The sequence below is a fragment of the Rhinolophus hipposideros genome (assembly GCF_964194185.1).
Source record: "Rhinolophus hipposideros genome assembly, chromosome: 10".
NCBI lineage: Eukaryota > Metazoa > Chordata > Mammalia > Chiroptera > Rhinolophidae > Rhinolophus > Rhinolophus hipposideros.
In genome coordinates this window covers 84,751,585-84,772,215 of record NC_138056.1, presented here as the reverse complement: position 1 = coordinate 84,772,215, position 20,631 = coordinate 84,751,585, and the positions used below count along the sequence as shown (strand labels likewise).

General features: G+C 42.3%; 1 protein-coding gene and 1 pseudogene across 4 annotated transcripts in view; both read right to left on the bottom strand.

The window, feature by feature from the left end:
• CEP164 (centrosomal protein 164) overlaps positions 1-20,631 on the bottom strand; it is a 90,706-nt gene that overhangs the window by 42,700 nt on the left and 27,375 nt on the right. For all 3 annotated transcript variants that reach the window (XM_081063875.1, XM_081063877.1, XM_081063876.1), the window contains exon 4: positions 3,095-3,299. In XM_081063875.1, the coding sequence (XP_080920001.1) occupies positions 3,095-3,299 (205 nt within the window). The remainder of the gene's footprint in view (positions 1-3,094; positions 3,300-20,631) is intronic.
• LOC308503525 (transmembrane protein 248-like) lies at positions 14,396-15,538 on the bottom strand (annotated as a pseudogene). Its single transcript has 2 exons — positions 15,371-15,538; positions 14,396-15,198 (listed from the first exon to the last, which is right to left on the bottom strand). The product of its transcript is annotated as a transmembrane protein 248-like (transcript).

Below are 20,631 nucleotides of genomic sequence, written 5' to 3'. Positions count from 1 at the left end.
TTCAGCTGAGGCCCCTACAGCCTCAGGCTCGGTTTGCTTCCGGCTCTCAGGGGTGTCCATGTTGACAAGCCTGGAGACCTGTCCCATCCACAGTCCAGGAGGCTCTTTCCTCCTCCTTCGCGGGCCCACACCTCCACCTTCCCCAGAAACACACTGCCAACTCAGGTCTTCAGCTGGACGACTGTCGAACAAGAACGGCTTGCTCTTCCTGGTAGGCAGCATATGGTCAGAAGAACAAGGGGACAGGGAGGGGGCCTCCTTAGGGGATGGTGAGGGAATGGCGTTCTGGCCCTTGTCCCCCCCGGGGCCAGTGGCGCTCAGTTTGGTCACACTGTGGCTGTGCTGCCCCCCTTTCAGCTGCGGGCCCTTGATGGTTTCAGAAAGCTCTGAGTGGACAGAGGCCTGGCTCCTGCTTCCTAACTCATCCTGCCCGTTCTGCAGGAGCCTACTGTTCCCAGGGCCCAGAGTGCTGGGTTTCTGCTGTCTGGTCCTCATTTCCAGCTTTTCGATTTCAGGGTCTGTAAACCCCAGGTAGATGTTCTCTGTTAGCTTCTGGGGTTTCTCTGGACCCTGCTGGTCACCTACTTCTGTCCTGCATTGGGCTGGGGTCCTACCTAAGATTTTCTCCACATCAGCAAAGATCTGGTGGGAAGCTTGGCCTTTGGAGAGTGGTTGTAGCTTGCTGGGCAGTGTGTCCGTGAGAGGCCAGCGGGTATCACCCAGCATGCATGGGCTCTTCCCTTTATTAAAGGAGCCCTTACTTCTAGCCTGCATCTCTTGGTATAGATCCAAATCAGCAAGCCCAGGTGCTGGAAGAGGGGATGGACCGCGGAGAAAGGAAGGAGGCAGAAGTCCCTGCTCAGGCTGTGTTTCCTAGATGGGTATATAAACATGCAGAGAAAACTAAGACAAAGCACTTCTGATTTATACTTGCTACCTCAGCTCTTAGCAAGCCCTTAGCAAAAACCCATACTCATTTAAAGTCAAACAAAAACCAAAGAGGAAAGAAAAGCTAAAAGCTCCCTTGGGCTTTGTTGTTTTCTGGCCCTAGTCTCCTTATCCATAAAGAAGAAGCCAGACTAGATCACTGGCTCACAAACCTTGCTCCATGGAAGCTGCAGGTTGTTTCTATATGGTACCTTGGGGGCTGCTACAGTGTGCATGTGATGGGGAAGGGGCATCACCAAGACCCACAGCAGCTCCACTTCTTTATATGCTGGATCTCTTTGGAGGAACTGATTTGATGAGAGGGCTTCACTAACAAAAGTCTGAAAAATCATCAACCAGATTATCTCTAAGGTACCATCAAACTCTCAGTTGTGTGACTGGTTAATTTTATAAAATCCACTAACCTTATCAAGGACTACCAGAATTATTTAAGAAGGGAGAGAAGGAAACCTAACTGAGCTGAGCCTTGGAAACTCAATTTAGGTCTCCTACCAAAGACACAAGTTGGTTCTGCTCAAGAGAGGTTCACACAGTCAGATAATCTTGGGGCTAGAAGAAACCCTAAAATATCAACCAGATCCTGCTAGAATTCACTCTAAACTCTGCCCGGCCCGTGAGCACACACTTCCAGAGAGCCCAAACCACCTGCACAGAGGTCGCCCAGTTGGTTGCCCTCTGGACAAACTCAGTTTTGAGGCAACTGTCTTGAGCCCTAAGATCCAGACTGGCAGCCCAGGGCTATCCAATGGTCCCCAACTCCTGAAACCACAGAAGAAATCCTTTTTTAACAGGGAGCTCCGGGAACTCAGTGACACACCCACGACTCAGTCTATTAGCTAACCCTCCACTCCAGAATCCTCGCCTCATTCCCTCTCCCACCTGTAGTCGTGCCACAGCCTGCCCAGATACTGATTATCATTTACAATAAACTTGGGTTAGTGAAAATCCCGTTGTCCATCTTTTGCCTTTCAAATACATGACATTGGAAAATTCAACCTATTTGGTAATTACCTCTCCTCTTTACCTGAAGGAAGGGGCTTGCTATCTTATTTTTCAAAACCACGAGTAGCAGTATGTGGAGAAGGGGAAGGGAAGGAGTATCTGTAGAGTTTGGAAATGATAAAAAGGATAAATTCATCAGTAACTACCCAATGCCAGGACTGTCACCTTGGAAAGGATATAAGAAAGATAGTGGAACTCTTCACTGAGAAGTAAGTATCAGGCACTGGTGGGAAATAAAGACTATAAATAAAAGAGCATATCAACTAAACCACTGAGAGGGTTAAAGAGATATTCCCAGTTCTCCACACCAGGCTGACCCTCCCTCTCCTCAACCTGTCCCACCTGTCTCACACCTGGGTGAAGAGAAGAAGGCAGGTTTTCTTCCACTGCCATAGCACACTGGGAGAGCCTGGGCCTCACTCCAGTATGACTCCAACTCTTAGCTTCTCCACCTATAAAATGAGGGCGATAACTCTGCCTCCTAAGTACAACATACTGAAGGGACAAATAAAACAACAACGGAAAAGAGCTCTGAGCAAAAAAGCTACCTGAGACGAAGGTGTTCATGCTGCAATTAAACCTCAGTCACCCACCACTAAGGACACTGGCAACAAAAACAATCCATGGCAGGGGGTAAAGCCCAAAGCATTTCTTTTGGGATCTTGAAGGCACTGGTGTCCTGACAGCTGAATTATGGCTACATCTCCCATGTAGGAATTCACACCACTGAGACAAATAATGAACCCACACTAAGAAGGACTGACTGTGAAAAAAGAGAAAAGTCACTCCGTTCATCTAGGCTCTGTGGCCTCCACCAACTGTTCCCTGTCCCCCTACTCTCCAGAGGGGCAGATGGCATCACTTCTTAAACTACCTACCATCCTACACAGAGCACTCTGTCTCACTAATCCTATTATGTAATGTAAGCTTCCCAAAGGGGGGGAAAGGAATTGTTTAGAAATAGTAACTTCTAGAAACTGAAAGGAAAATTTGCCAGAAGTTAGGCATATTCAGATGATGTACTATCCAGAAGTTACTACGTTATGGTAGTTGTTCTTAACCTCCCCGCTATAAACAGCTGGAGATGCCCAATGTCCCCTCAGGTTGCAGCCTCTCTGGGAGCTGGCATCACTGACTCACTCACCAGAGGACTTTTGGAGGTCTCTTTGTCCTTCTTGTCTTTCTTCTCCTTTTTCTTTTTCTTGTCTTTCTTCTTAAGGGTCCCAGAAGTTGACAGCTTCCCTCGCTCTTGGATCACCAGGTTCCGATAGTGTTCGTCACATGGGTGGTCCCACACGGACTGCCCGTTGGCAAAGTTGAAGTAGTAAATCTCACCTGTGATGTCCTGGCTGGGGATGAGCAGAGGTCAGAAGTTAGTCCCTGCTCAGGTCCAAAGCTACTTAGGAAAAAAAGGAAGACAAATGGCGAGAAGGCAGAGGAGAAAGAGGAATTCAGGGAAAGGGGCAGAGGAAGAGAGAAGATGGGAGGAGAGGAGAAGAGAGGAAAGGATTAACACAAAATTGAAGGGTACCATTTGGCTAAGAAGAAAGGCATTAACTTAGATAGGAACAAAGGATTGAGATACCTAGGGACTTCTCTATATGGAGACATTGGGGTTCTTGGAAATTCATGCTAGACTAGTGTAGAAATAAACTTGGTTTTAAATGGATAAGTACAACTGTGGTATCTTGGACATAAATTCTAGGATAGGCATTACTTAACATTTTTATAAATGGTCTGAGAAAGAAAGATACATTGTGAAAGCTCTTTTTACAAAAGAGTCCAAACTCTTAAGAGGTGACAATCCAAGCTAGTGGGCATCAACAATAGAAGAAAATAATGTAGAAGGTGGGTCTCAAGAATCTGTGTTTCCCAAGTCCAAAATAAGTCATTCATCCTATCTGCCATTATTAATAATCCATTAAGACAGCTAACAGGGGGGGAAAAACATGCACGATAGCAATATACAATATATAATACCCCAAAATAAATCCAAAGTGCAAAAGTTTTATAAAACCTTTACTGAAAATCAGGAAAAATAAAAAATAAAAAAACAATTAGAGAGAGAGTCCATGTTCCTGAATAGAAAGACTCAAGTCTATAAGCATGCCAATAATCCTCAAATTAATATATAAATCCAATACAATCCCAATATAATCCCCAATCAGACTCCTTATCAAACCTGACAAACTCAATCTCAATTCAAGTAAAGAAAATACACAGAAGTAAACAGGACAAATATCAGGGGTAAAAGATAAAAATAAGGTATACAAATGGCCAATAAGCACATGACAAGGTGCTCAACAACACTAAACATTAGGAAAATGAAAATTAAAAGCACAATGAAATGTCCCTTCACACCCATTGGCATGGCTATTATCAAAAAGCAAGAGGAAAATACCAAGTGTTGGCAAAGATGTGGAGAAACTGGAACCCTTGTGTACTACTGGTAGGAAGTTAAAATGGTGCAGCCACTGTGAAAAACAGTATAGCAGTTCCTCAAAAAATTAAAAATGGAATTACCATATGACCCAGCAATTCAACTTCTGGGTATATATCCACAAGAACTGAAAACAGGATTCAAACAGATATTTGTATATAGGCCCTGGGAACTTGTGTTTTAATGACAATGTTTATAACAGCATTATTCATATTAGCCAAAGGTGAAAACACCCAATTACCTATCAACAAATAAATGGATAAACAAAATATAGTATATACATACACTGGAATATTATCGTCTTAAAAAGGAATTAAATTCTGACACATGCTATAACATGGATGAACCTTGCAGACATCATGCTAAATAAAATAAGCTAATCACAAAAGGACTAATGTTGTATGAGTCCACTTGTATAAGGTACCCAGAATAGCAAATTAATAGAGACAGAAAGTAGATGAGAAGTTCCAAGAGCTGGGGAAAATGGGGAGCTATTGTTTAATGGGTACAGAGTTTCAGCTTAGGTAGAAAAAAAAAAGTTCTAGAGATGGGTGCTAGTGACGGGTGTATAACACTTACTGAACGTACTTAAGGCCACTGAACTGTGTATCTAAAAATGGTTAAAACAGTAAATTTTGTTATGTATATTTTACCAGAAAAAACCCTTACAAAAAATTTTTTAATTTATGCACTGACTAATATAATTGAATATAATTGAATAGAAGTGATTACAATGCATATTTTTGCCTCCTTCTTCAGTGTGTAAGAAAGCATAAAGAAAATTAAAAGACAAGAAACTGGGGAAAAATAGTAGAAATAGCAGTATAAGATTAACACACAGAAAAATCAAAGAGTTCCACCTCCTTAACAAAAATAAAAACACAGCAACAGGACAAAAAGGCAAAGGATATAAACAAAGATAAACCAACGGCCAACAGACAACCAACTCGACTCTGTGAACATTTCGGGAAATGCGAATTAAAACAACCAGGTATAATTTCTTGCCCTTAAATTGACAATTTGTTGGAATAATTTTTTTTATTTTGGATTGACAATTTCTTTTTTTTTTGACAATTTCTTAATTGATAATATTTTTTAAATGAACAATTACATGTGCTGTTGGTAGAACTGTTAAACTTTAGTGGAAAATAATTTGATATTAAGTAACGATATTTAAATTCTGCACATCTTTTAACATATCCATTCAAATTCCAGAAATTTGTTTCTAAAGAAACACATACAAAACCGGGCAACATGCGTAACTGAACTGAAGAAAACATCTGACCTCCCCTCACTCCGTGCCAACACAGATACTGCATTAATTATAACAACAATCACAACAGCAAAATAATAAGACCAAAAAAAATTTTTTCAACATAGCCAGACAGAAAGAGAAATTCTCACATGCCAGAAACAGAAAGAAAATGTGAAACCTGACTAATAAGTGCATGAATTAATAGGTCAAGGCTGATATCTGACCTAGATATAGGCCCTGAGAATTTGGGTTTTTAATGCCAATTTACGGACATAAAATGTGGCCTTAGGCCTCTATAAATTTGGAAACTGGAGACTGTTGTATCTGGGGCCCTTAAGAATGCTACTTCTGTAAATAAAAGAACCTAAAGGCCCATGGAAATAACAAGGAAACATGTCACCAACTCCAGATTCTAGGCAGGCAAAATAAAATTTTATGGAAAATTGAAAACTCCAAGGCACATGTAGATATAGAGGCCAAAATGTGATAAGGAAACACCAAGTCAGAAAATTAATATAAAAATTTAGTCCTACACCACTGAAAAATCCTTGGCAGAAGCCATTATAAAGCCACTCAACAACCTAGGAATGAGACACTCACAGAAACAACCTCTATGGAAGATTAACTGAGAAAATTCACAATAAATAATTACAAACCACATAAGGAAACAGGTCACCAAGAGAGAAAATTAGTGACACACTGAAGCAAAGAATTAGCACACCAAATATCTTGCATAGCAGAACAATCAAAAGAAGACTAAAAGCTAGAGAATCAAGATGGCAGAGTAGGTAAATGCTGTGCTTACCTTCTCTCACAGCCACATCAAAATTACCTAAACTATAGAACAACCGTCATTGAGAATCGCCTAAAGTCTTGCTGAACAGAAGCCATACAACTAAGGACGTGCAGAAGAAGCCACCTCAAGACTGGAAGGAGGGGCAGAGATGCAGAACCGGCTATTCTCTAACCCATGTGAGACCATTAAAAATCAGGAGGGATACCTCAGACGCAGAGGTCCGCCCCGAAGGAGGAAGGGGTCCCAGCACCACAAGAGGCTCCCCAGCCCAGGGTTCCATTGTCGGGGAGAGAAGTCCCTACGATTTCTGGTAGTGAAAACCAGTGGAGATTGTGGCTGAGTGGCACGGAGAGTGGCTGGCGTCCTAGGCGCTCTTCTTAAAGGGACCACACAGGGACTTACTGACAGAATCACTGGCTCTGAGCTCCAGCACTTGGGGCAGCAGCTGCAGAGGCAGCAGGGACATATGGGAGTAACTGAGTTGTCTGACTTAAGGTCAAGGGCTGGCGGTGTAACCTTCTCCCAGGAGGAGGAGCTGGCAGAATCCATTGTTTTGGGGGGTATTTTTCTTCCTTTTTTTTTCTAACTTAGCTTTTATTTTTGTTTAATCTATAGATGCATAGAGTACAAATATATAGATTAGAAATAATTCTCCATGGCTGATTAAAAAACACAGCAGTTCCCCGTCCCACTCCCCAGAAGCATCTACTTGCAACATGCACCTGCTTCTTTTCACATTCACTTATGCATTTGCACGTAACATTCATCTTGCTTTTTATAAAACGTTTTGGACGTATTTGTTTTACACATGGAATACAAGGACTTTGGCCTCTTTTACCCACCTATCCCCAGCACACAATTCATCTTCTCCATTCTCCCAATATAATTAAATTGTAATTTGTTTAGCTCATGATTCAGAGTTCACTATGACAACGCATGCTGTATCATGCAGTATACAATTATTATTACTTTTATTTTTGTTACATCTTTTTGTTTTCCCTAAAGTTGACTATGGCCTTCTTATCCCATTTGTTTAGTTTTCTATAGACCTGCCATTAATTCAGTGCCAACTCTTCCAATACATTCAATTTCATTTTTCCAAAGGAATCTCTCTGGATCTTTTGAGTGGCTCCAAACTGGACCAGTGACATATCTGTCATGCCAAGTTCTGTCTTTACCCATTATCCTGTTCCTTTACCTATCTACCTGCAGATGTGGAAAGCTCTTCATTTTATCTTCTTACTTAATTGATAGTTAGCTAAGTTTAAATTCTAGGTTTCAAAACATTTTACTTCAGAAATTTGCAGACTTCGCTTCATCATCTTCTGACTTCATACATAAAACCTATGTTTTGGTTATTTTTCTCGTCTGAAGTTTGTAGAATCTTTCCTCTGTTACAAGTTCTGGATTATTGTAATGATATGCTTTGTTGTGGAGCTATTTTGCTTCCTCTTCTGGGACTTGGTGTGTACTACTTAATCTAGAAACTTACATCTTTCAGCTCTGAGAGATTTTTCTTGAATTATTATTTTTTTAATTAAAGTTTATTGGGGTGACAATTGTTAGCGAAATTACATAGATTTCAGGTGTACAATTCTGTATTACATTATCTATAAATCCCATTGTGTGTTCACCACCCAGAGTCAGTTCTCCTTCCATCACCATATATTTGATCCCCCTTACCCTCATCTCCCACCCCCCACCCCCTTTCCCCCTGGTAACCACTAAACTATTGTCTGTGTCTATGAGTTTTGTTTCTCATTTGTTTGTCTTCTTCTTTTGTTGTTTTTGGTTTATATACCACATATCAGTGAAATCATACGGTTCTCTGCTTTTTCTCTCTGACTTATTTCACTTAGCATTATACTCTCAAGATCCATCCATGTTGTCACAAATGGTCCTATTTCATCTTTTCTTATCACCAAATAGTATTCGATTGTGTATATACCACAACTTCTTTATCCATTCATCTATCGAAGGACATTTTGGTTGTTTCCATGTCTTGGCCACCGTAAATAAAGCTACAATGAACATTGGAGCACACATATCTTTATGGATAAATGTTTTCAGATTTTTGCACTAGACCCAGGAGAGGGATTGCTGAATCATACGGTAAGTCTATTCTTAATTTTTCGAGGAAGCCCCACACTACCTTCCACAGCGGCTACACCAGTCTGCATTCCCACCAACAGTGTATGAGGGTTCCTTTTTCTCCACAGCCTCTCCAACACTTGTTATTATTTGTCTTGTTGATGATAGCCATTCTAACTGGGGTGAGGTGATATCTCATTGTGGTTTTCATTTGAATTTCTCTGGTGATTAGTGATGTTGAGCATTTTTTCATATGTCTATTTGCCATTTATATGTCCTCTGAAGAAATGTCTCTTCAGATCCTCTGTCCATTTTTCAATTGGGTTGTTTGATTTTTTGTTGTTGAGTTGTATGAGTTCCTTGAATATTTTGGAAGGCAGCTATGCTCACCACTATACCACCAACGCTCCTTGAATATTTTGGATATTAGCCCCTTATCGGAGGCACTGTTTGAAAAAAATCTTCTCTCATTCAGTTGGTTGCCTCTTTATTTTGTCAATGGTTTCATTTGCTGTGCAGAAGCTTTTAAGTTTGATATAGTCCCATTCGTTTATTTTAGCTTTTACTTCCCTTGCCTTTGGAGTCAAATTCATAAATGCTCTTTGAACCCAAGGTCCATAAGTTTAGTACCTATGTTTCCTTTATTTTTTTTTTAAGACACTGAATAAACACTTGTTGAAACTAATTGCAGGGGAATGCTCACTGAATTTTTTAATATATACATATTTTATTGGGGAAGGGGAACAGGACTTTATTGGGGAACAGTGTGTACTTCCAGGACTTTTTTCCAAGTCAAATTGTTGTCCTTTCAGTCTTAGTAGTGGAGGGCACAGCTCAGCTCCAGGTCCAGTTGTCGTTGTTAGTTGCAGGGGACGCAGCCACCATCCCTTGCGGGACTCGAGGAATCAAACTGGCAACCTTGTGGTTGAGAGTCCCCTGGCCCATGTGGGAATTGAACCGGCAGCCTTCGAAGTTAGAAGCACAGACCTCCAACCACCTGAGCCACCGGGCTGGCCCACTATGTTTTCTTCTATGCAGTTTATTGTTGAAGGTCTTATGCTTAGGTCGTTGATCCATTTTGAATTAATTTTCGTACATGGTGACAGATAGCAGTCCAGTTTCATTGTTTTGAACGTGGCTTTCCAATTCTCCCAGCACCATTTATTGAAGAGGCTGTCTTTTCTCCATTGTATGTTTTTAGCTTCTTTGTCAAAAATTATCTGTCCATAGTTATATGGATTTATTTCTGGGTTTTGAATTCTATTCCATTGGTCTGTGTGTCTGTTTTTCTGCCAATACCATGCTGTTTTGATTATTGTTGCCTGTAGTACAAGCTAAAGTCAGGGAGTGTGATACCTCCAGTATTGTTCTTTTTTCTTAAGATTGCTTTGGCTATTCGGGGTCTTTTGTGGTTCCAAAAAAATCTGATGATTTTTTTGTTCTATTTCTTTAAAAAATGTCATTGGTATTTTGATGGGGATTGCATTAAATCTGTATATTGCTTTGGGTAATATGGCCATTTTAACTATGTTGATTCTTCCAATCCATGAGCACAGAATGTCTTTCCATGTCTTTGTGTCTTCTTCAATTTCTTTTAAAAACGTCATAGTTTTCAGCATATAGGTCTTTCACATCCTTGGTTAAGTTTATTCCTAGGTATTTTATTTTTTTGTTGCAATTGCAAAAGGAATTGGATTTTTTATTTCTTTTTCTGAGATCTCATTGTTAGTATATAGGAATGCAATGGACTTTTGTACGCTGATTTTGTAGCCAGCAACTTTACTGTATTCGTTGATTGTTTCTAACAGTTTTTTGGTAGAGTCTTTACGGTTTTCTATATATAGCATCATGTCATCTGCAAAGAATGATAATTTAACTTCTTCATTCCCAATTTGCATGCCTTTTATTTCTTTTTCTCGCCTGACTGCTCTGGCGAGGACTTCCAACACTGTTGAGAAGCAGAGGTGATAGGGGACAGCCCTGTCGTGTTCCTGAACATAGAGCAAAAGGCTTCTGTTTTTCACCGTTAATTATATTAGCTGAAAGTTTGTAATATATGACCTTTATTACATTAAGGTATTTTCCTTCTATACCTATTTTATTAAGTGTTTGAATCATAAATGGATGTTGTATCTTGTCAAACGCTTTTTCTGCATCAATTGATATAATCATATGATTTTTGTCCTTTATTTTGTTTATGTGATGTATCTCATTGATGATTTTGCGTATATTGAACCATCCTTGTGCCCCTGGGATGAACCCCACTTGGTCGTGATGAATAATCTTTTTAATGCATTGTTGTATTCGATTTACTAGAATTTTGTTTAGGATTTTTGCATCAGTATTCATCAGAGACATTGGTCAGTAATTTTCTTTTTTTGTGTTATCCTTATCAGGTTTTGGTATCAGGGTAATGTTGGCCTCATAAAATGAGTTAGGGAGTCACTTCTTCAATATTTTGGAAGAGTTTGCATAGGACAGGTATTAGATCCTGTTTGAAGGTTTGGTAGAATTCACTAGTGAAGCCATCTGGTCCCAAACTTTTGCTTTTGGGAAGGTTTTGGATGACTGATTCAGTTTCGTTACTGGTGATCGGTCTGTTTAGATTTTCCAGTTCTTCATGGTTCAGCCTAGGAAGGCTATATGTTTCTAAGAACTTGTCCATTTCTTCTAGGTTATTGAATTTGGTGGCAAATAGTCCTTCATAGTATTCTTTGTATTTCTGTGGCATCCGTGATAACTTCCCCTTTCATTTCTTTCTTTTTTTTTAAATTCGGATGTTTTATTCTGTAAAGCACATATACACATACTTCAAACACAGAAAATTCACCTGGGAGTGAATGCTGTAACAGATTAGCTACTGACCATCATGCAGCAAGGTAGGTGAAAGGGACCCACTGGCCTCGTAACCCACGGTGCCTGCAGCAGGGCTGCAAACCGGGACCTGATTCCCGACAGACTGCCAAAGATGACGCAACAGAAACAGCAGATTCCTGATGGTGAGAAAAACTTACGAAGAGAATCACAACTGATTCAAGTGACACAGTGACAGCACAAAAGGAAAAGGGAAAGAGATCAATATGATCTGAAACAACACTTCAACAGCAAGGTGCTGGCCTTTTGTTGGACCCCCAGTCCACGATGCCTGAAGGCGAGCAGTGCTCCTACGAGGGGCCGCCCCTCCATGGCACACGGACCCCATCTGTGACACTGCAGAGGACCTGCCTTTGTCTGTAGCGCCCCCGCAGCAGCAGGTCCTTGGACTTCCTGAAAGCCAGGGGAGTGTCTGCCGTCACTAGACATCTTTGCCCAGTCCATGGCATCCCCTCTGCCGGGCCTTCCTTCACACACCTGAGTGACCCACGTTTCCACCTCTGAGAATGACCTGCTAGGGTAAATGCTGGGTTTTAAAGTGTGTGTCCTGGCCTTAGGACAAGTCCTACTGGCCAGGCATTTTTGGCACTTCCTTTCCTCATGCCTATCGGTACCCTTCCTCCCCTGGCTATAGTTCTAGCCATTCCCTATAATTAAAACAAGGGTAATTACTATTAGCAACAAGCTGGATTAAACAAACCAGTGAACGTGACTTTTTCAACCTGTCTTTCTCCTTACTCTGCAGTTACAAATCTCTCCCTACACTCCACTCATCTGGATTTTTTAATTCATTATTGAGTAGCAGCTTAACCTACAGTCTGTTGGTCTCAATGATACTGATGTTTGTAAAGGCCAAGCCAAGCAGCTTTTTCTTTTTTTTTTTTCTTTTTTTTTTTTAATTTATTTATTGGGGTGACAATTGTTAATGAAATTACATAGATTTCAGGTGTACAATTCCGTATTACATCATCAATAAATCCCATTGTGTGTTCACCACCCAGAGTCAGTTCTCCTTCCATCACCATATATTTGATCCCCCTTACCCTCATCTCCCTCCCCCCACCCCCCTTACCCTCTGGTAACCACTAAACTATTGTCTGTGTCTATGAGTTCTTGTTTCTCATTTGTTTGTCTTGTTTTTGGTTTATATACCACATATCAGTGAAATCATAGGGTTCTCTGCTTTTTCTGTCTGACTTACTTCGCTTAGCATTATATTCTCAAGATCCATCCATGTTGTCACAAATGTTCCTATATCATCTTTCCTTAACGCTGAATAGTATTCCATTGTGTATATACACCACAACTTCTTTATCCATTCATCTATCGAAGGACATTTTGGTTGTTTCCATGTCTTGGCCACCGTAAACAAAGCCAAGCAGCTTTTTCAATCTCATCTCATAAGAGTCTCGAAGTCTCCAAAGAAAAAACTAAATTACCAAGCTAGCCATGCATCATGTAAGCAACTCACGGCATACACATAACTGGACAGATTATGATTACTGCGCCTGAAATGTACTGAAAGGAAAAGACATATATTAACATATCAAGTTACTACGACAGTTATTTTAACAATCTTCAGTAAAAGCCTACAATTGTTTTCCATTCAAGAATGCGTGGGATGAAATGTTCTGGGCCGGTCTGTATTTCAGACTGCAGGACTGCCTCTTGCTGAGAACAGACTGCCCAGACCTGGAGTTAAGGAAAGGAGCTCCAACAGTCATGTCTAAGGCTTCACTTGCCCTTCACCTATAACACTGCTTGTAAGACCACAGAAGTCATTAATGATATGAGCTTTAAGGCAAAGAGCTAGTAAGAAAATCAGCAGGAATACAAGTAACAAGAAAGGACTAGAAAAGATAACGCACAATTTTCTTTTTTTTTAATGAAGATGGATTAGGAGGAAAATGGGGTAATAGAACTAGATCACCAAAATGTCACAGGAAAGAGATGCTCTTGGTTTCCCTTATACATGGCAAATCAGAATTGCTTTCATTCAGATTTCACAGGCATCGTTTTTATAACATTACTGATCTATGAGTTGCCATTTTCCTTCTGAAGACATGTTAACTGCATAGAAATGCAAGAAAAAAGGAAGGAAGAAAAACTACTCCCTCTTCAAGGGAAACATGAAATCCTTTCGTAACTCTTAGGTCAAAAATCATCATTCTCTTTCCACATTGTCATTTGCATTCCAGAAAATGAAACAGCTAATTTTTGCTCTAGAGACATTTACTTATTTTTTAAGCCCTTGTGAGTGAGGAAGGTGCTTTAACTTTTAGTATGGAGGGAAGTGACAACAGAGGAGAAAAAGATGGAACTTTCTGTGCCAACTCAGCTCCACAAGATCATGCTCCTCTCCATCCACATGGAAAATGGAACTTAGATCTTTGACCATGTAGGTGAATCTTAAATATTTAACTTTTTACACAAGATGAAAGCACAAGCCTGTCCTAACCAGAGTAGTATTAAAATGTGACTATTTTTTTCCAAAGGAAAACAAAGAAAACTTAGAAAGATAGGTATGTTTCCTTGCAAGCAAAACAGAGAAAACGTATTGTTGTTACTATGATTATTAAGCCAGACACACAAAATCCACAAGAGGAACTGGTGGCTTGGGAAATGAATGTACTGTCATGTCAAAGGTGCAGACTGTCTCGAATCAAAGCAAACCTCACCCTAGCAGCAACGAGACGCCCGTGACCGTGGTAAACAGCATGGCCCACTGCAACGCAGGGAGACGAGGGGTCATTGGAGTCATGTCGCCAAGTCCACAGGAGGCTGCAGGCTCGGGCTGCACCCAGGGCGAAGCACATGCATCACTGGATTGATTTCTGAACAGCTTTTTATAAATATATACAAATCAGTTACAGGCACTTGAAATGTCTTTGGCTGGAATAACCCAACATTGCAAGATAATGTATTCACAGAGTGTCCAGGCCCAGGCTGGTGTCAGCAGGCGATGATTACGCCTTGCTCAGTCTCTCTCAGAAAACAGGCAGTTGTGGGATTAGGTATCAGCCAAAGCCACCTTCTCTGGACAAAATTCAGGACTGTTCTGTTGCAATTTGCTGGGTCTGCCCTTGATAACCACGTAGCAAAACATTGTTATCACCATAACGAAGAGGAAGTAACTGGTGCATGAGATGCAAATTTATTAATGAACGATCATCATCTGGAACAATAACTGAGCTTGGGATTTAAAGCATGATAGACTTTTCCAATGGCCCCCTTGTAACACCAGCAAGGGTTGTAATCTTGAGTGTATTTTGTGTTGGCATCTCGGGCAGTCGTGAAGATCTTGTACCAGAGTGTGGCATTGCTGTACATGTCAGGAACACAGTGTGGTGGCTGTACGGTGACGGGGAACACGTCAGGGTTGGCTGTGAGGGTCATGCTGGCTGTGAACACCACCTGCTCGCAGTGACCATGAAGCACACAGTCATCCGCACTCCAAGCTGTGGGCAGGGCGAAGATGATGTTTACCTCCTCGTGGGCTTCCCTGCCTGAAAGTCCAATCTGATGCCCTAAGATAGTCGAGTACAGATGTGTGACATTGCGAGAGCAGCCTCCAAAGGGTCTGAGTGGGTCCAGGGTCAGGGTGATTGCGACTGAGACGTTAATGGGGCCAGACTCCTCCAGGACCTGTGGGGACTGGGTGGACACTCTGGTCTGCCCACTGGTCACTGTGCTTTCTGGAGATGTGGTGTCATTTGTGAGGTGCTTTAGCGTTTCATTCTCTGACACACACAAGTCCAAGTCATTAAACCGCAGCAGGAAAGTATTCCAATCCATCGTGGAGACACCACACTTGGAGAGTCAGTCATTTAGAACAACAATGACAATGCAGCCATCAGCCTCTTGCAGTAGCATAATAGTGTAGTTTTCCAAGCACTCTCATACTCATAAAATACGAATTCTTCACTGGTGTGAGATATGAAATAAACCGTGGTATTAAACCAACCTCTGCCATTTCCGGTCACTTAATCTCCTTGATTTTGAAGAAATAGCCCAAGGTCAGGAAAGCTATGGCCATGGCGCTGACACTGATCATAAACACCACCAGGGGGGGCCGGCTGCTGATGTACGGCTCCAGGATATCCAGGGGGTTAATGGTGAGCATTATTCTCATCCGCTCCACCCGCACTGGCCGGCAGCGGCGCACCCCGGGCCCAGCCCGGCCAGCTGCTCGGCGGACGCCCGGGGCGCTCCAAGCTCACTCTCCGCGGCGAGCAGCGGGCCCGGGGCCGCTCGGAAACCATCCTCCCCGCCGCGCCGGGAGCAGCGTCCGGCTCTGTGGGGCCCGCGCGAGGACCAGAGGCCAGTCGGGTTCACGCCGCTGAGACACGAGCCAGTCTGGGTCCAACAGCCGCGGTTTCGGGGTAGCATAAAAACGCCACCGCCAGCTATGCCGTGACCTCCGATACCTGGCCTCCTCTTTCATTTCTGATTTTGTTTATTAGTGTCTTTTCTCTTGTTATCTTAATGAATAAAGCCAAGGGTTTGTCAATTTTATTAAACTTTTCAAAGAACCAACTCTGTCATATTAATTTTTTCTATTGTCTTTTTGTTCTCTATTTCATTTAGTTCTGCTCTGATTTGTAATGTTTGTTTTCTTCCGCTGACCTTGGGTTTTCATTTGCACTTCTTTTTCTAGTTCTGTAAGGTGTAATGTGAGGTTACTTATCTGGGATTTTTCTTGTTTCTTGAGATAGGCCTGCAATGATATAAATTTCCCTCTTAAAACTGCTTTTGCTGCGTCCCCAAAATTTTGGTAGGATGCATTTTCATTGTCATTTGTTTCTATGTACCTTTTGACCTCTCCTCTAATTTCTTATTTGACCTGGTTGTACTTTAAAAGTATGTTGTTTAATCTCCACATATTTCTGGTTTTTCCTCCTTTCTTTTTGCAGTTGATATCCGATTTCAAAGCTTTGTGATCAGAGAATATGCTTGGTATGATTTCAATCTTCTTAAATTTGTTGAGGCTGATTTTATGTCCCAATATATGGTCTATCCTTGAGAATGTTCCATGTATACTCGAAAAAAATGTATAGTCTGATATTCTAGGATGAAGTGCTCTATAAATGTCAATTATGTCTGTTTCATCAAATGTGTCATTTAGGGCTACTATTTCGTTATTTTTTTTTTTCTGTTTGGATGATCTATCCATAGCTGTCAATGATGTATTTAAGTCCCCTAGTATAATGGTGTTTTGGTCAATTTCTCCCTTTAGTTCTGTTAGTAGGTGCTTGGTATATTTTGGTGCTCCCTGATTGGGGGCATAAATATTGATGACTGTCATGTCTTCTTGTTGTATAGTCCCCTTTACCATTGTGAAATGTCCATCTTTGTCTCTTGTTACCTTCTTCACCCTGAAGTCTGTTTCATCTGATATCAGTAAGGCTCCACCTGATTTTCTCTGGATACCATTTGCTTGGAGTATCAAATTCCACCCTTTCACTTTGAGTCTATGTTTGTCCTTATAGCTGAGATATACCTTTTGGAGGCAGCATATGGTTGGGTTTAGCTTTTTGATCCAATATGCTACTGTGTGCCTTTTTATTGGTGAATTCAGTGCATTTACATTTAGTGTGATTATTGATATGTGAGGATTTCCTATCATTCTATCTTTGGTTTTCTGGTAAGACTGCATCTCCATTGCGCCTTTTTGTTGTTGTCTATTATTTCTGTGTGGTGGTATTCTATGATGTTTCCCTCTGTTTCTTCTTTTATTACGTTACATATTTCAGTTCTGGATTTTTCTAAGTGGTTACCATTAACTTTATGTAAAAGAAAATTTCATATTTAGAGTATTCCATTTTTTTCAGCATGCTTACTTTCTCTATTCCCATATTCCAGTACAGGCCTTTACTCTCCCACCTTTCATGTTTTGGTTGTCACAAATTATCTCTATTTATGCTGGTTGAACAGTTTCCTTCAGTATTTCTTGTAGTGCTGGTCATGTGTTAGAAAATTCTCTCAGCTTCTGTATGTCTAGAAAGGTCTTTATTCCTCCTTCACATCTAAGGGATATCTTTGCTGGATATATTATTCCTGGCTCATAATTTCTCTCTTTCAATAGTTTGAATATTTGGTTCCACTCCCTCCTGGCTTGTAGAGTTTCTGCTGAAAAATCTGATGATAATCTAATGGGCTTTCCTCTGTAGGTTACTATCTTCTTTTCCCTGGCTGCCTTGAGGATTCTTTCTTAGTCATTAATTTTTGACAGGTTCAATACAATGTGCCTTGGAGAAGGCCTGTTGGGGTTGAGGTAATTAGGTGTTGTATTTGCTTCTTGGATTCGAGGATCCAGTTCTCCTCACAAGGCTGGGAAGTCTTGTCGACTATTTGTTTGAATACACTCTGTGTTCCCTTCTCTCTTTCTTCTCCTTCTGATATGCCCATTATGCTTATATTGCTCTTTCTGATGGAGTCAGAAAGTTCCTGTAGAGTTCTTTCATTTCTCTTAAGTCTCAAGTCTCTTTCTTCTCCCATCCATGTCATTTCCAGGTTTCTATCTTCAATGTCACTGATTCTTTCCTCCATCTGGTCAACTTTACTACGTAAGCTGGCTATTTAATTCTTCATTTCTTTTACTGAGTTCTTAATCTCCAGATATTCTATTTGGTTCTATTTTTTTTTAAATTTATTTATTGGGGTGACAATTGTTAATGAAATTACATAATTTCAGGTGTACAATTCTGTATTATATTTGGTTCTTTTTTAAAATTTCAATCTCTTTGGTAAAATGTTCATTTTGTTCTTTGATTGTGTTTCTGAGTTCATTAAAGTGCCTGTCTGTGTTTTCTTGCATCTCATTGAGTTTTTTTATTTTCCCCTCCTTTTTTTCGCTTCCCCCCCACTCCAGTTCAAGCCAGTTTCTCAGTCTAGTTGTGTAGGACAGCTCCCTGGACCGTGCTGGTATTATGAGCCTTGCGCTCCCCTCGGCTGAGGCAGTCAGTTGCCAGTCATTGGTCAGCCGCTCACGACAGCTCTCGCCGGCTGCCGGCTGCTCACGATGGCTGCTGGCCACTCACGCTGGCCGCTGGCCACTCATTCATGGTGTTACACAGTAGCCTGCAGCAACTCACAGCAGCTCACGCCAACCTCTGGCTGCTCATAGCAGCCCAGCTCCAGGGAGAGCTGTTGTTCACAATCTTAGCTGTAGAGGGTGCAGCTCACTGGCCCACGTGTGAATCGAACCGGCGGCCTTCAGTGTTAGGAGCCTGATCCACTGGGCCGGCCCTCATTGAGTTTTTTCAGAACTACAACCTTGAATTCTCTGTCATTTAAGTCACGTATTTCCATATCTTTAAGGTCATATTCTCGAGACCTTTCATTTTCGTTCTGAGCCATCTTGTTACCTTGGTTATTCGTGGCTATTAATTAATGATTTATTATTTCTCTTCCTAGACATCTACAGGAGTGGGTTCTGCAACAGGTTGACATAACCTGTCAACAAACCCTTTCGTTTGTTTTCCAGTAGGTGTTGGTAGAATGTTTTATTTTCTCTCCAATTGCAGGCTTTTATTCGCTCACACTGTAGTGTTATATTTTCTCTGTACCCTTCCAGCTTCTCACACAATGGGGGGATTTCCTGGAAGGCAGGCTTCCCCTCTGTGAACAGTTCACCTGGGTCATAGGGTGTCGCCCCCGTGGGGGGATGTGGAGAGCTTCTGAAGTTCCAAAGCTCTTCCTGCACCAGATTTAGAGCCCACGTGTTTCGGCAGCTCTGTTTACTCCTGCAGGGATATGCCAAGATAGGTGGGGACAGGGGCAGGGTGGGTTGTGAGAGGTGGCCCAGACCAATGGCAGCGACCACCACCACAGGCGGCGACCACCTGCTTCCACGGCTCCCTCACCTTTGCTGGAATTAGTTGGGCTGTGCGTCCGTATCTGCAGACCACAGCTGTCAGAACTGCAAATATTCTGTTCTTTAGATCTGACACTGCTACTGTTCCGCTTCTAGCACTGGACAGATGGGGGCGGGGCGAGCTCTGAGAGGGTAGAGAGGGGGCAACTAGGCTCAGTACCTAAGGCTTCCGTTCTCTGCTTGGTAGTGAGGGCTTAAACCACCATTTTCAGCCTTCCCTCCTCAATCTTTGCTCCGAGGTCTCTGCCGTGAGTGTTGGGTTCAGCCGTGTTATATGCTGTCCCCTCAGCCCTGTCGGCCATAAGCAGAGCCCTAGCAGTCAGAGTTCTTCCCTCTCCTGCAGCTGCAGTAGTTCCGGAATGCAGGGAGCTCAGAGCACTGAGCTAGGTCTGCGCCCAGTCTCCGCACTTCTCTCTTCCCTCCTCCCCTGCTCGTGCAATTTGACCACCTTTAGGTTATTTCTGTAGTGTGCCTCTTAGTCTTGCCTGTCTGCTGTGCAGGAAGTCCTTTGTGGAGTTATAGTTCAATTTGTTGTATATTCCAGGGTAGATTTCAAGAGGCTCACCTCATGCCACAATTTTTATGACACCATCTAACCCATTGCTTCTTTGTTGAGCTCTCCCCCTTCCCAGCATGCGGACAAGGTGGCTGCCATATCTGAATCTCCACCAGCATGTCTAATGCCTCTGTTCTGAGATCCCCCACCCTGCCTAACTTTCGGACAAACCCAAGCAGCCTCCAGTGGCTTTTTCGTACAAACCACCTGCCTTGGCACATGCTGCAGACTTTCCTAGGGTCTCTCAAAGGTTCACGGAACCCAGACAAGCAGAATCTAGCTTGAGTGCGTCCCATACCTCTGGCTGACCAGCCCTAAGCCCAGCCCAGCGGCAGCCAGCCTTGGTTCACAGGTTGGTCTCTGATGGTACTTCCAAGCACAGTGCAGGTGGTGGCCATCTGCAGATTGCTTTGCGTCAGAACTGGGCCTTCAGCAGGTCCCCCTCAGGCTGGCACTGGGGATGGTGTGCCAGTGTACAGCTTCAAAAGGAGCTGAAGCATCAGCAGGCTTCCTCCATGCATGATAAACCTAAAGGGCAGACTAGGCAGGCACCAGACTCCCGTAAAGTGAACCCTGCTCTGTAGGGTCAGCCCCTGCACTACAGCTCCTCCACTGCAGTCACAGCCAGTCCTCACAACCAATCAGCCACAAGGTCAATCTCTGCCACTGATGTGCAAACAGCCATCAAGGCTGAAGTACAACAGGAGGGCACACACAACCCACACAAGGGACACACCTGGAGCACCAGGCTCTTGTGACCAGGGCGACTGCACCACTGTGTCCCACAGGACAC